Source organism: Mus pahari, chromosome 1, assembly GCF_900095145.1.
Source record: "Mus pahari chromosome 1, PAHARI_EIJ_v1.1, whole genome shotgun sequence".
NCBI classification, from domain to species: domain Eukaryota; kingdom Metazoa; phylum Chordata; class Mammalia; order Rodentia; family Muridae; genus Mus; species Mus pahari.
Window position 1 is genome coordinate 116,158,163 of NC_034590.1, and position 13,775 is coordinate 116,171,937.

Sequence of the window (13,775 nt, forward strand, 5' to 3'; positions counted from 1 at the left end):
TCCTCACTCTCAAGTGTCTCAACTGTTTTCAGTAAGTAGTGAGGGATATTACCACAACCTAGTCTTAACTACTGCTCAGCCATCAGTAGAAAGGTGAGCACCTTTCTGTCTTTCCCATAGAATCAAGGGAGCTCGCACAGAATCAGAAGAGTGGCGGGACCCACCTCCTGAGCTCCAGGTCACACTAGAAAGCCATAAGGATATCCTGAGTATGTAAATAAACACACAATGTATTCTAGAGATGGAGAGAAGTTCTTAAACTTTGCAATGTATAAACAGAAGGCATTAAAATTGGAAGTCTTGGGTCTGTTTGACTCAGGAAAACTACTGTCTTCAGCATAACTGGCCAGGACCCCAAGCAGCCCTGACGGCCGTCAGTCAAAACAAAGACAAGCAGAGCCAGGCTTATGTAGACTAGAAACTAGGATCACACAGCCCCAGAATGGGCTCCACACATCAGACCTGGCACAGCAGATTGTTCACAGGATAAGTATTCTTTCTCTTAAGGGTGTCCTTTCTCTTAAGTGGTTTCAGTTACCCCACACACAACAGTATAACAGCAACACCCCATTCTCAGTTTCTCATAATTCAAGTTCAGCTGTGAAACCTGCCCTGTTACACATGGGAGCATGATTGTGGAGAGCTCAGATCATGGGGCTTGGGGAAAAGCAGTAACTGGAAGTTTTGAAGCAGATATACTATGTGTGAGAGGGATTCATGCAGAAATTACCTTGCTACTGAGTGATAGGCTCCTGCAGAGCAGTCACTGAATGAAACCGAAGAACAGGGATTAGGTGAAAGTCTACACATGTGGCAGCTAAAGCCACTTCAGAATAGGGTTCCATATAGGACAGAGAAGAGGATAAGCATAGATAGGGCTAGGGAGCAAGTCTTCAGAAAGAAATTTTAGAATATCAGTGGAATCGAGGAAAAGAAAGATGATAGATAGAATGGGGCCCTGAAAGCTATGAAAAAAAGGTTAAGACAAAAATACCAGTGTTGGCCCTGCAAACTGGTGGGAAACAGGAATCAGCAGCAATGAACGGGCTTATACTTTGCACTTTTACTGACCACCACTGATGAGGGTGGGTTTTGCTTGTGTTGACCCACATGGTAGCTAATGACTACAGTGGACTACTGAGTATGCAACATGTGGCAAGTGTAAACTTCGATGTGCTGAAGGTATGAAATAGATTTTCAGGACTTCAAGGGGAATTCAATTATCTCAATTTTTATATTGATCTCATGTTAAAATGTCAAAAATATTAAAATAGATTTCAAGTTTTTATAATTTGATGTTTCCTGGAAATTTGTATTTGATTTATTTATTCACTGTAGTGCTAGGTATGAAGCCCAGAGCCTTGTGGATGTTAGATTAATGCTTTACTATTGGCATGAACCCACAGACCATTTTCCCAGTTTATCACGAATTACTTATATGGCTCATTGTATCTCTATTGTATGGCACTGTTCAAACTGAACCACAGATCTAAGAGTGAAAGGTAATAGGAATGAAGAGAATAGACTATTTACATGAGCTGTGGTAGGGGAGGGAATGGAAGAGAATAGACTGTTTACATGAGCTGTGGGAGGAGAGGGTACCTTAAAGAGAACATAAAAGAGAAAGCTTTAGGAAACAATAATTTGGTTAAATTAAAAAATATTTCCCTCAAAAAACAAAGCTATTAGTGTAATGACAAGATATCTAAAGCCAATTAGAAATAGCTACAATATGCAGGAAAACAGCTCAACACAAAGGCTGAGACCTAAAATCCAGACAGAAGATGGGAACAGGAAATGTATATGCACACAAATGATAAGAACAAGGTATTTTGAAATTCATTAAAAACAAGACAAAAACAAACCAAGTCGAGTTGTGAATAAAAATTTACACCTCTTCAACTGACAAAAATTAGAAAAGTTAATACCAGACCTTGGTAATGACAGGAAAAACAAAACAAACAAACATAGTCCCTCTGTGTTCAAGTAGAATATTCTAGCAGAGGTTTTGCTTTGTTTTTTGTTTTGTCTTTTTTTTCTGGAAACTTGGTACTACTTACATGTTAGGGTTTGATTTGGTTTGGTTGTTTTTTGGGGGTGGGTGGGTTTTGTTTTGTTTAGTTAGTTTGTTTGTTTGTTTGAGACAGGGCTTCTCTATGTAGCCCTAGCTGTCCTGGAAGTTGCTCTGTAGACCAGGCTGGCCTCAAACTAACAAAGCCACCTGAATGCTCATCACCACCCAGCTCACAGATTAAAACAAGAGGCTAGAAATGGTATCACACACCTGTAATTACCAGCATTTGGGAGGCTGAGGTAGGAGGATTGTGAGTTCAAGGCTAGTCTGGGTTACACAGCCAGTTCTTGGACAGCCTTGACTACACAGAAAGGCTATGTGTAAAAGAGGCAGGGGGAGAAAGGGAGTGAAATGAAATTGTATAGAAAGATGGGAACTGTTAGTAGAGCATTAGTTGTGGAGCCCCCGCAAATTTGGGAAGAGGACAGAACCCAAAATACAATGTACAAGGTTGGGTGATAGCAGATCCTAAGGAGCTTCCAGGACAGCCAAGACTACCAGAGAAACCCCATCTCAAAAAAACAAACAAAAAAATCTAATTTTAAGAATATGTAATTACAATTAGACAATGGCTTCTGAAATGAGTGGGAAACATGGATTTGGTAAAGAAATGTTTCCAAGTAGCTTGGGTGAGGAACTGATCTCTATACTATTGGAGGAGCTGGTGTTGGAACTACCACAATGGGAAACTGTTTTGACAACAATGGGGATGGTCTGACAGCCATCCAGGTGCCTCTTCTAGGAGATAAATTCAATCCATCAATGTCTGTAAACCGGATGCTTTGTGATAGTGAGTGATCCATCAAGCTGGTACCCTGCTTGCCACCAGGAGGTGCCCTTGGACCGCAACAAAGAGTAGGGAGCCTGACAATTGCCTGTACCTCAGGCAGCTTGGGATGGATGCGGAACCCTTGTCAGTCACATTCCCAAAACCTGGATTATCTCTGGACCTCTAGACAACGTATTCATTGGTAACGCGCACCACATTTCAGGAACCACGATAGACAGACACTACGAGGGAAAGCCCAGCCCACGTATATTCATGAATAAACATGACAAAGTATAGTTTGGATAGAGAAATGCCACCCTCAGCCCTAACCCAGTTCTAACACAGATTATCTTTCTACTAGACTCTCAGTCTCAGCTTCTTCACCAATGAACAACGCTATTGCACTGAAAATTAAATTGTTTTACGGGAATTCTTACCCCTTCCTACCCAAACAAGGGAAAGATTAGGTTAAGATGTGGTAGTGCCTGGATTTCTGAAGTACCGCTCTCAGCCGCCAGAGGTTGAGAAAACTCCCTTCTAGCGGGCCCAGTGAGACAACCCTTTGTCATCAGCCCCCTCGACTGTGCGCCCAATACCACGATCCATTGTGATGCTTAGAGACGCCCCCAGGCCTTACGGTTTTGCCAAGGCAATGGTTGCTTCCTGAGCCCTCTTGACGCGCCAGCCGCGACCCCCTCCCAAGGCGGTGATTGGCTAGCCCGTGCTGGGGGCGGGCTGACCTTCGCTCCGCAGTGCCGTCACCACGTGACCCCACCCCCGCACGGGGGGCGGACAGTTGTGTGCGGCCGCAGGATTGGTCGCCCCGCTCCGGCGAGGGGGAGGGGAGGCAGGCAGCGCGCACTCGCGCGTGCGTGAGCTGGCGCGCGAGAAAGCGCCCGGTCGCGCCGAGGCTCGAGCGGCCGTCGCCATTTTGTAGGGTTCTCTCTGACGCGGGACCCGCCGCCACCGCCGGCACCACCCGGAGGTAGGAGAGGATGCTGTGGGTGTGTGGGAAGCCCAGGAACGGGCCGGGCCGGACCTCGGAGGGCCGGGAAGGCTCGGGTTTGGGGCCACTCATCTTCTGAGGAAGGTCCCGGGAAGACAAGGAAAGGAGGCGGGGCCGGGTCTCCAGAGGGGGCGGGGCAGGGGTCGGACCGAGTCTTTGTTGGGATGAAGGAACGGAGGTTGGGCCGCTGAGGATAGGGGTCCAGTGTTGGGTGAAAGAGGGCTTTCCTTCTTGGAGTATGGTGGGAGGGGATACCGCGCTGTGGAGAGGTACACAGATTTCCCTCCAAAACCCCGTAACTAGGGACATTCAGATACTTCATGCCTTCCGCTTGTCTTCCATCCCTGTGCTAAACCGTGAAGCAGCTAACCTTGTAGAGTCAATGTGCCTGACCTCACGGATATATATATCTTAGACCTTCTTGTGCATTCGGACCCCCGACCTTCTGTTGGCATTGTCACACAGCAGTTCCTCTCTCAAAAAGAACTGTGAGGGTCGGGGTGTGCTGTAGAGTTTCTCACTTCACACCTGACTTTTAAAATCTTGTTTCTTCTCTGCCAGGCTCTTGTCAGGATGGTGAAGCTGTTCATTGGAAATCTGCCCCGGGAGGCCACAGAGCAGGAGATCCGCTCACTCTTCGAGCAGTACGGGAAGGTGCTGGAATGTGACATCATTAAGAATTATGGCTTTGTGCACATAGAGGACAAGACGGCCGCTGAGGATGCCATACGCAACCTGCACCACTACAAGCTGCACGGAGTGAACATCAATGTGGAAGCCAGCAAGAATAAGAGCAAAGCTTCAACCAAGTTACACGTGGGCAACATCAGCCCCACTTGTACCAACCAAGAGCTTCGGGCCAAGTTTGAGGAGTACGGCCCAGTCATCGAATGTGACATCGTGAAAGATTATGCCTTTGTACACATGGAGCGGGCAGAGGATGCGGTGGAGGCCATCAGGGGCCTCGACAACACAGAGTTTCAAGGTGAACTGCTCTGGGGATTGGGTGGCAGACCTTCGTGGAGTCTCTAGCTCAAGGCAGAGGGAAGAACACGAGACCATGGGGCTATGAGAGTGGCTTCTACCATTCTTTAAAATGCAAAGAATAGATTATGTTTACTACTCTTAAGCATAATTTACTCTTGGGGAAGTAAACATTTTCCATTGTATTTGCCAAGATCTTTCTCCACGACTGTGTGGGTTCCTTCCTTTGGTCTTCATTCACTTGAGTACTGTCAGAAGTCTTAAGTTGCCTAGGCAGAGAAGTAGGTAGTGTGAGAAGGGCTAGAGGTGACGACTTTATAGCTGGTTTGTGGTGACCCAGGAGCCTTTGAGAGTTTTTACCCTCTACTGCTTTTGATGATGGCTGGTGGTAGTAAAGAGGAAAAAGGAAATCTAGAAGAAGTGCAGTATGAGAATCTGTGGTGAGTCTGGTTGGGTAAATGGGTATCTTTGGGGTGTTCAAGTTTGTTCAGTCTCTGAACTACTACAGGCAAAGCCAGGAAACATGTCATAGGTTCTTCTGCTCCATTTAACTATTACTTAACTCTAACAGGCTAAGAAAAAAGAATTTTTTTTCTTTAAAAATTGGATAGGAATGATGGTCTTGCTTCTGGGGAAATATCATCAAGGACATAATAGAGCTTATTATATTGCGTATATTGATGAGTGTGTATGTATTATCACCAATACCATAGGAGCTTGTCTGAAAACCCTCGAATTGTGTTCACTGTAGTAACCACTAGTTACATGTGGCTACTAAATTTAAATTTAAGTAAATTTTCAAATTAGATTTTTCCAATGTGGGCAAGAGTGAGTGAATGGCTACTGTATTAGGAAACAGATCAGACCACCTTGCAGGAAGTCCATTGGTTAGCAGTTCTGCAAGTCTTTTATTGACACTATCATGTTGGACCACAAATTCAAGTCTACTTTTCTAGTTCCTAAGTCAACATCTTTTTGTGGCCTAAAAGTTAAATATACAAAGGTCCTCTTACTAGAAAACAGTGAAATGGTGGAGAAAAGGTAAACTTAAATTAGAAAAGTATAAATATGCAAATAGCGATGCCTACTGGAGGCTCACTATTATGTATTCTAGCTTCACCACTAATACCCTGGCCTTTAGTTATTGAAAGCCTAGGGTAAAAGTTGTAGCTAATTCCTGTCCTTAACCAGCAAATTGACAAGTGTATTCCCTATGCTTTACCCCGTTATAAACTAACAATCTCTCATGTGCCTGTGAAAGGATGGCAGTGAGGTAATAAGTGCATTTTGACAATAAAAGCAATATATAATTAAAGTTGAGTGCTATTTGCAACCATGATTGCTTCTACTCTGGTTAGGAAAGTACTTAAAATGCGACAGTTAAAACTTTATATTTTTCTTTTATTTTGGAACAATACTAGCACACTTTCTAAACATTCCTAATTCTCACTTGATGTGGAAAGAGGTCATAAGAGGACAGGAAGGAGTTCCTGCCCCACCACTTTTGTTCTGGGGCCATCCAAGGGCCCCAACAAATATTCCTCTACAATGAGTCCGTATGTCCCCATTCCTGAAGAAGGTAACAAAATGAAAAACAACAAAAAAACACAAAACTAAATTTGCAGATAAAATTCTCAATGTATAATATATGCCCTTTTACTTTTTAAAGGAAATGGGAGTTAAACGGATGAGTACATGGGACATTTTTGTTTGCTGGTTTTTTGGTGCTGAATATTGGACCCAGGATCTTGAGCATGCTGTGTACACATTTCCACTAAGTTATACTTCTTATCCCTTATATTTGCTTAATAACAGATACAATTACAAAGAAACAGGGAACTGAATAATGCAATGGACGTAACTTTTATTATATATATATCTCACTTCCATAGAAAGTACAGATAATAAACTGAATTGAAAAAGAATCATTTATTGGTATCACATTCTTTTTCTGGCTCCTCTGAAGAGTGATTTACTCTTGCTTACATATGCAGGTGTTTTTGTACTCGGCTAATTTTTTTCTCTAGGATGTAACATAAAAGTTTAGTACTGAGTAACTGGGTTTTTTTGTTTGTTTGGTTGGTTGGTTTTTGTTTTTTTGTTTTGTTTGTTTGTTTTTGGTTTGTTTGTTTCTTTGCTGAGACAGCCCTCAAAATCACAATCCTGATTCAGACCTCTAAGTGCTGGAATTGTACATATAAGCCTGTCACATGTCTTCTTGAAATTACAATCTAGATCCCAACTTGGCATTTTGTTCAACTTAATTCTTTTTTTGGTTGAAAAAGTGCCACTTTGAACATCTTTTGAATCTTTACTTCTGTGCATTAATGTTTGTCTAATATTTAAGTTTCTGCATTGTGTAACTTCTAAACATAAACTAAGCTTACCTGGGGCTTTCAAGATGTTTCCTCTCCACAGGCAGCAGTGAATGCAGTTTGAATTGGAAACCACAAAGAAGCTGTTCCCAAGTTCCAGACAGCTGAATTGGGAACGATATGCAAGAATGTAGGGGTGTCTTTTTAGTGACAAATCAATGGAGCATTATTATGTCACCTACATCTCCAGTCTTCTGTGAACCTTTACCTAAAGTAGACCTTCAAAATTAGGATTAACTCTTTAGCATTTTAATAGTCTCTTTTGTTCTAGTTTTCAAGAGAAAATGCTTTTTCTGGGCTGATTTTCTGGTAAATATTGGAAAATATCAGTAACTTGGCGATTCTGAAGCACAGAATTTTAGAGATTTTACATTTGATCTTAACCAAAGGGCCGAGAAGTGATTTTAGAAGAGATTTTAAATTGAAAGCCCACATAACCTTTGGAAAGAATACAAAACAAGGAAAACCTGTTTCTAGCTCTAAGTTTTAAAAAGATAAATTTCTGGCATCCTTTTCACAACTATAGAAATAGATTTTGCCACACTAAAGCATTCTCATCCTCTACACTAAAAGCATGACTAAGGTAGGGCAGAGACATCAAGTAAAATCACTGTATTTCAATGGAAAATGAACTCAGTCAGAATCCATCAAACTCAACAAATTCATTTGGTTTTTTCCCCTTAAAAGAAGACTTTAATGCAGAGTGTTTCCTTTCTAGATTGGCATGGTTATTCTGACTTGACAATTGGAGTAATGTGTCAGTTACACAGCTCAATGTCATTATGTATGTCTGTTTGAAAGTGGCTTATCCTCTCAATTATAAGAGAACTTTACATAGGAGGTATAAATGAGGACAGAAATGTTTCTGATGAGTACATGTAGCACATGATACTTTCAGAGAATTAACACCATCTATCTATTGACAGCATCAGTGGTTATGATGAAGACTAGTAGCTGGGGTCATAAGTTTGAACACTTTTGTTTTGGGACAGGGTTTCTCCAGTGAGTTCTGGCTGTCCTGGAACTTACTCTGTAGACCAGGCTGACCTTGAACTCTGTTTCTCTTCACCTGTCTCTGCTTTGATCCCCGAGTGCTGGGATTAAAGGTATACACCACCACAGCCTAGCTAAGCATCTCTGTTCTCATTAAAGATGGTTTAGGTTGGAGACAAGGGTCCCTGGATTGGGTGGTACATAAACTCTTGGGCAAAAGAGTTCTTAGCTATTTCTCAGTGGTAATTTTCTAGAAGCATGTATATGTGTATTGCTTGAATGGGTGCTCACAGTTCTTTAGGCAACTATAGAGAAATTATGTTCTGCATGGTAAGAATAAAATGTTGGTCATTCTTTTACATGAGAACAGTTCCTAAAAAGCTGGTGCTGTTTTTATTTTATTTTTGTTTGGTCCGGGGATCAAACTTGGCCTTTCATACAGTAGCCAAGTGTTAAACTATTGAGAAATCCATGTCCAACCGCAGAACCTGGTAATTTTTAGTACCTATTGTAAGAGGCTATGTTCAAACAGTTCTGCTTGTGAAAAAAGGAGTTGAAATCTAGAAACATGGTGGATAGAAGATTGCTGTTGACAATGGTGTCATAATACATGCTAAGGGGCATATGCTTTTCTCAGCTCTAACATGAATTCAGAGGTAGAAAAGATGTCTTCTAAAACTTCTATTAGTTTTATTAGTATTAAGGTTTTGTTAGATGTCTAGTTTGATTTGGAGGTAATAACAGTCACAGGAAAAGGTAGCAATTTTTGCACTCTTTACATTGGGGAAGGAAATAGGCTGTGGAGACACAACTAAGGGAGTCTCCTGTGTTACTGGTATACTTACTGATCTCCAAGGACTCCAACTTATGGGTTTCACTTCATTGAAACCTCAATTTTTTGAAAAGGATTGCTGAATGAAGGGGCCCAGGAGTGTGTATGTCCATATATTTTACGTTTACTTTCATTTGAGTGAAAAGAGTGTTAATGAGTAATAATTTTAATCTGTTTCCTCAAGGCAAACGAATGCATGTACAGTTGTCAACTAGCCGGCTTCGGACTGCCCCTGGGATGGGAGACCAGAGTGGTTGCTATCGGTGTGGTAAAGAAGGACATTGGTCCAAAGAGTGCCCAGTAGACCGTACAGGGCGTGTGGCAGACTTTACTGAGCAGTACAATGAACAGTATGGAGCAGTGCGCACACCTTATACTATGGGTTATGGGGAGTCCATGTATTACAACGATGCCTATGGAGCACTCGACTACTATAAGCGCTACCGCGTCCGATCTTATGAAGCTGTGGCGGCGGCAGCTGCAGCTTCCGCATACAATTATGCAGAGCAGACCATGCCTCATCTTCCTCAAGTCCAGAGCTCAGCTGTACCCAGTCACCTCAACTCCACTTCTGTTGATCCGTATGACAGACACCTATTGCAGAACTCTGGCTCAGCTGCCACCTCAGCTGCAATGGCTGCTGCCGCTTCCTCTTCCTATTATGGAAGGGACAGGAGCCCACTACGTCGGAATGCGGCTGTGCTCCCCGCAGTTGGAGAGGGCTACGGTTATGGGCCAGAGAGCGAGATGTCTCAGGCTTCAGCAGCAACTCGGAATTCTCTGTATGACATGGCCCGGTATGAGCGGGAGCAGTATGTGGACCGAACACGGTACTCAGCCTTTTAAAAACTGGAGGTGAGAGTGGGGAGGATGTGGTTACAATTTGCACTTAGTTCCCTACAAGAGACCTCTGCTTCACTGAGGAGCCAAATCACCAAACAGGACCATACCAAAAAGCAAAAATTACATGTTTTGAGTATTTTCTATAGTTTACGCCACAGGTTTACTTGACCTGTTGAGGAGTTAGTGTGATTCCAATGTGTTTCTTCTGAAACATGAACATGCTCAGTGGAAAATATTATTTAACCAATTGTAAAAAGATACTTGGTATGAAGAAAGAAAGGCAGGGAGAGGTAACATGTTGGCCTTTTGTTGCGTAGTTATATTCTCATCCAGGAAAACTAAGGCTCAGAGAGCATCAGTACTTTGCCTATGATTATATGGTATCTCATGATAGAGCCAAAATTCAGACTCAGAGCTGACTCTTAAATTCTGGCCAGTAGGTGGTGGCACACACCCAATCCTAGCACTTGGGACACAGAGGCAGGTAGGTAGAGCTCTGAATGAGGCTAGCCTGATATACAAAGTTCCATGACAGCCAGGGCTACACAGAGAAACCCTGTCTTTAAAAAACAAGATAAAATCATACTCTCCACTACAGAACTTCTGTGATGGTTAGGGTGAAGGGTGCCATTTGGGAGCTAGTAATGGACAGCACAGGGAGAGTTTCAACTAACTTCAAGGGTTTCCAGTTTGTTAATAAAATACTTCGTAGAGTAGTGCATACCTTTAGTTTCTCTCAGTACCAGGGAAGATTAAGTGGGAGAATTATGATGAGTTAGAGGAAAACCTAGGCTACACATCAAGTTTTAGTAAAGTCTAGGAAATAGAGCAGTAACCCCAAGTTACAGATAACAAAACCCAACTATTTCTTATTAGCCTTTATCAAACGAAAAGTGTGCTTTGTGCATCAGATAAAGCCTTAATATTCTAAGACACTTCAGTATTGCCTGTTTTCATGTTTGTATTCTATGAAGTCCTTATTTAGCCCAAAGTATCCATCTGTTTGATATAGGTGCTTACACCCTATTTCTTCATAGCCTATGATAAAATTCCTGTTTCTCTAAGATAGTTTTGTTTTAAGGGAACATTCAAAGGAATTAGATAAAATAATTTCTGATGTGCCAAAATATAGGTGGTGACACAGGAAATTCAATGTTTCCTTATTTCAAGAAATGTGTACAGTATTGGAATGGCAAGATTGGAGATACCCAGAGACAAGTAAATTTGTCTAGAATGAAAATAGCATTTATAATTTACAATTCTCTCATGGTTTTCCTTGTACATTGAAATTGAGCATCACTTGAGTTAAAGCCCCAACAGTGTGGTTACCACTGACACTTCAATGTTCTCAACTTATCCCGTGTTCATATATGTATTGAGAAAAGAATGGCATGCATGTTTTGTTAAGTTTATATGCTATACACTTGTGTCATTGAGACTTGGGATTTCTTAGAACCATCATTCAGCCATGTGTTCAACATGTGAATGGAGTTTGCTAATTTTACACCTAGTTCTACTTTGTGAGATACCTCCGATAAAGTTGGCATAAATCTGTTAGATTAACTTTTTTTCTCTCAAGTATCAAAGTTAAACATTAAGGTAGTATATTATAGCCTTTAAGGGTGTTTTTAGGACATTTTAAAAGTGAATTTAAACATTGGTCAGTAGGTGCTCAACTAACCTCTTTTTAGTGATGACTTTTAAAGAAACTTACCTTCCAGGTGTGAACCTCAAATGGACTGAATAACCCTGAGTTGGTTGCAGTCCCAGGAGCCTGATGTTAATGAGGCTGCCAGGATGAAATTCTCCACAACTGTTGGGGATCCAAATTCGGGTCTCACCCTAACAGAACTGATCCAAGAACATCACAGCTTTTGAAGTCGATTGGCACAGATCAAGACCAAGATTTGGCCCTGTGTCTGTATTAAGTAGAGGAGCTTGGTGTGAGTTAATTTTTTTTTTCCCCCTGCCATTGGTGTCTGGAGTTCCCACCATCAATGGAGGAATTAAGACAGTCCTAGCAGTAGTTTCTTTTGATTTGTCAGGGGTTATTTGGTCAATTAGGAAACTACTGCAACTATGGCTCTGAACTGACTGTGTAACATGTAGAGAGATAGCTTAAAGGGTGAATGACCAACTGTTCTTTAACAGTATTCTTTGTGACTATGCTTTTTGAATGTTTTCTTTGGAACATCTGTAATAGTAAATTGGGCTGGGCATGCATGGGTGGTGGATGCCTGTAGTCCCAGCTACTCAGGTTTACTTCAGAAGTTTATGCTCATACTGCGCAACATACTTAGATCCCAACTCTTAAAAGAAAGAAATTGACCGTTACCTGATAAATTAGCCATCTTTTGCTTTTTTTCTGGACCCCCAAATGAATCTGTAGCTATTGAAGATTTATACCTTCCTTGAAGCCTTCTACTATAGGGGTTACCCGAGTTAAAAGATAGGAGAATGGTGGGTTTGCGGGTTTATATACTATCAGCAGTTTTGTATTGTGTGCAGCATATAGCTTATGTAGGTTCCTAGCTGTACCTATTAGTCTTTGGGGTGATTTTGTGGGATATACATTCAACCCAAAACCTGACTTGATTTTGTTTTGTTCTTTGTGTCACCCCTCCCCCACCCCATTGGCATACAGGACGGGACCAGGGCCCTTGTACTCGGAACCAGACTGCACTCCAGGCATTGTGTAAGCCTCTTGTGTTCTGCTTTCTTTCAGGTAGGATAATTGCGGACTGAACCCTCGGGCTGCGGTCATATATGAGAACTTGGTCCTCGCGGTCCCCTTTGCCAGGATGTTTCCATTGCTTCATGTTTCAGTAAACAAAGGAATTTGTGACCAACTATGTTTTCTTTCTTAATTTAATTCTTCTAAGTTGACTTTTCTTTCCTCGATGCTAGTTGTCTGTAGCTTTTCACTCTGTTCCTTATATTCTCAGCCTCTGAACAGCCCTAGGTAAGGATTATGCTGACATCCCTTTTCCTGTACAGTGGAAGCCCCTCTTAATCTTGCTTTCTTAGGAGTTGAGCCCTTTTCCCTGCCTTCCTACAGCATCTCCTTTCCCTTTAAAATGACCGTGTAGTGGCAAGCAACCTTTAACTCTTCTGTTAGTGCTGGACTCTTAACATTGAAGCTAGTCTTCTGAAGTTGCTAGGACCATTGGGGTTTTGTTGTTGTTTTGGTTTGATTTTGTTTTGTTTTTCGGTTGTGTCTGACCTGTGATCGTGGTACAGCATTTGCTGAAATTTAGCCTTGTTTTATTCCACTCCTCCCACATTTTTTTTTTTTTTTTTGGAAAAAAAAATAAATGTTTCTAATACTTAATCTTTTCTTAACTGAGTGACCATTATTTACCACTAGTGTCTTCTGATCTTAAGTTGTGATTGAAGTATAAAATTCAAATATGTGAATGCCTAAAATGTACAGAGAAAAATTGAGCTCAGCAATATATGGTTTCAGAGATTAGCTAGACTCTTGAAACACTGGACACTTAGGTATATCTGGTCAAGCTCGTTTCTCCAAATAACTAGGGCTATTATGCAGCTAAAAGGTTAACCAACCCAGACAGCCAAGGTACTAGTGATAGAAGTCCCATACAAAATACTGCGTCATAAAAAGGCTATGCTAGAGTAGCTCCTAAATCCTGTTAAGTGGACTCAATGTACAACACACTTTTCTGGGCCAGTGTAAAGAATGAACTTTTTAGGGGCTGGAGAGGTGGGCTCAGTGACTAAGAGCACAGAGGACCCAGTTCAGTTCCCCACACCCACATGATAGCTTACAACCATCTATATAACTCCAGTTCCAAGAGATCTGATGCCCACCAGGCACTAGGCAGACACATTAGTATACACACACACCCACACACATTCAGGTACTCATACACTTAGTT

General features: G+C 41.8%; 1 protein-coding gene across 3 annotated transcripts; it reads left to right on the forward strand.

Moving 5' to 3' along the window:
• The first annotated feature begins 3,696 nt into the window (after nucleotides 1-3,696).
• Nucleotides 3,697-13,207, forward strand: LOC110325388 (RNA-binding protein 4B). 3 transcript variants are annotated; one of them, XM_021203357.2, is made up of 4 exons: nucleotides 3,697-3,828; nucleotides 4,411-4,834; nucleotides 9,218-9,888; nucleotides 12,602-13,207. In XM_021203357.2, exons 2-3 carry the CDS (start codon nucleotides 4,423-4,425, stop codon nucleotides 9,877-9,879), a joined length of 1,074 nt encoding a protein of 357 aa, XP_021059016.1. In that variant the 5' UTR covers nucleotides 3,697-3,828; nucleotides 4,411-4,422; the 3' UTR covers nucleotides 9,880-9,888; nucleotides 12,602-13,207. The 3 variants fall into 3 exon arrangements, with proteins under 3 accessions (XP_021059016.1, XP_029393223.1, XP_029393227.1); XM_029537363.1 differs by having other exon boundaries at nucleotides 3,708-3,828; nucleotides 11,598-13,168; XM_029537367.1 differs by lacking the exons at nucleotides 9,218-9,888; nucleotides 12,602-13,207 and adding an exon at nucleotides 7,252-7,403 and having other exon boundaries at nucleotides 3,713-3,828.
• The last annotated feature ends 568 nt before the right edge of the window (nucleotides 13,208-13,775 follow it).

Bases quoted from the DNA above. Each gene is read 5' to 3' on its own strand.
- LOC110325388 (XM_021203357.2), top strand. From the start codon at position 4,423: ATGGTGAAGCTGTTCATTGGAAATCTGCCCCGGGAGGCCACAGAGCAG. The intron at 4,835-9,217 runs GTGAACTGCTCT...TGTTTCCTCAAG, and splicing joins CGACAACACAGAGTTTCAAG to GCAAACGAATGCATGTACAG.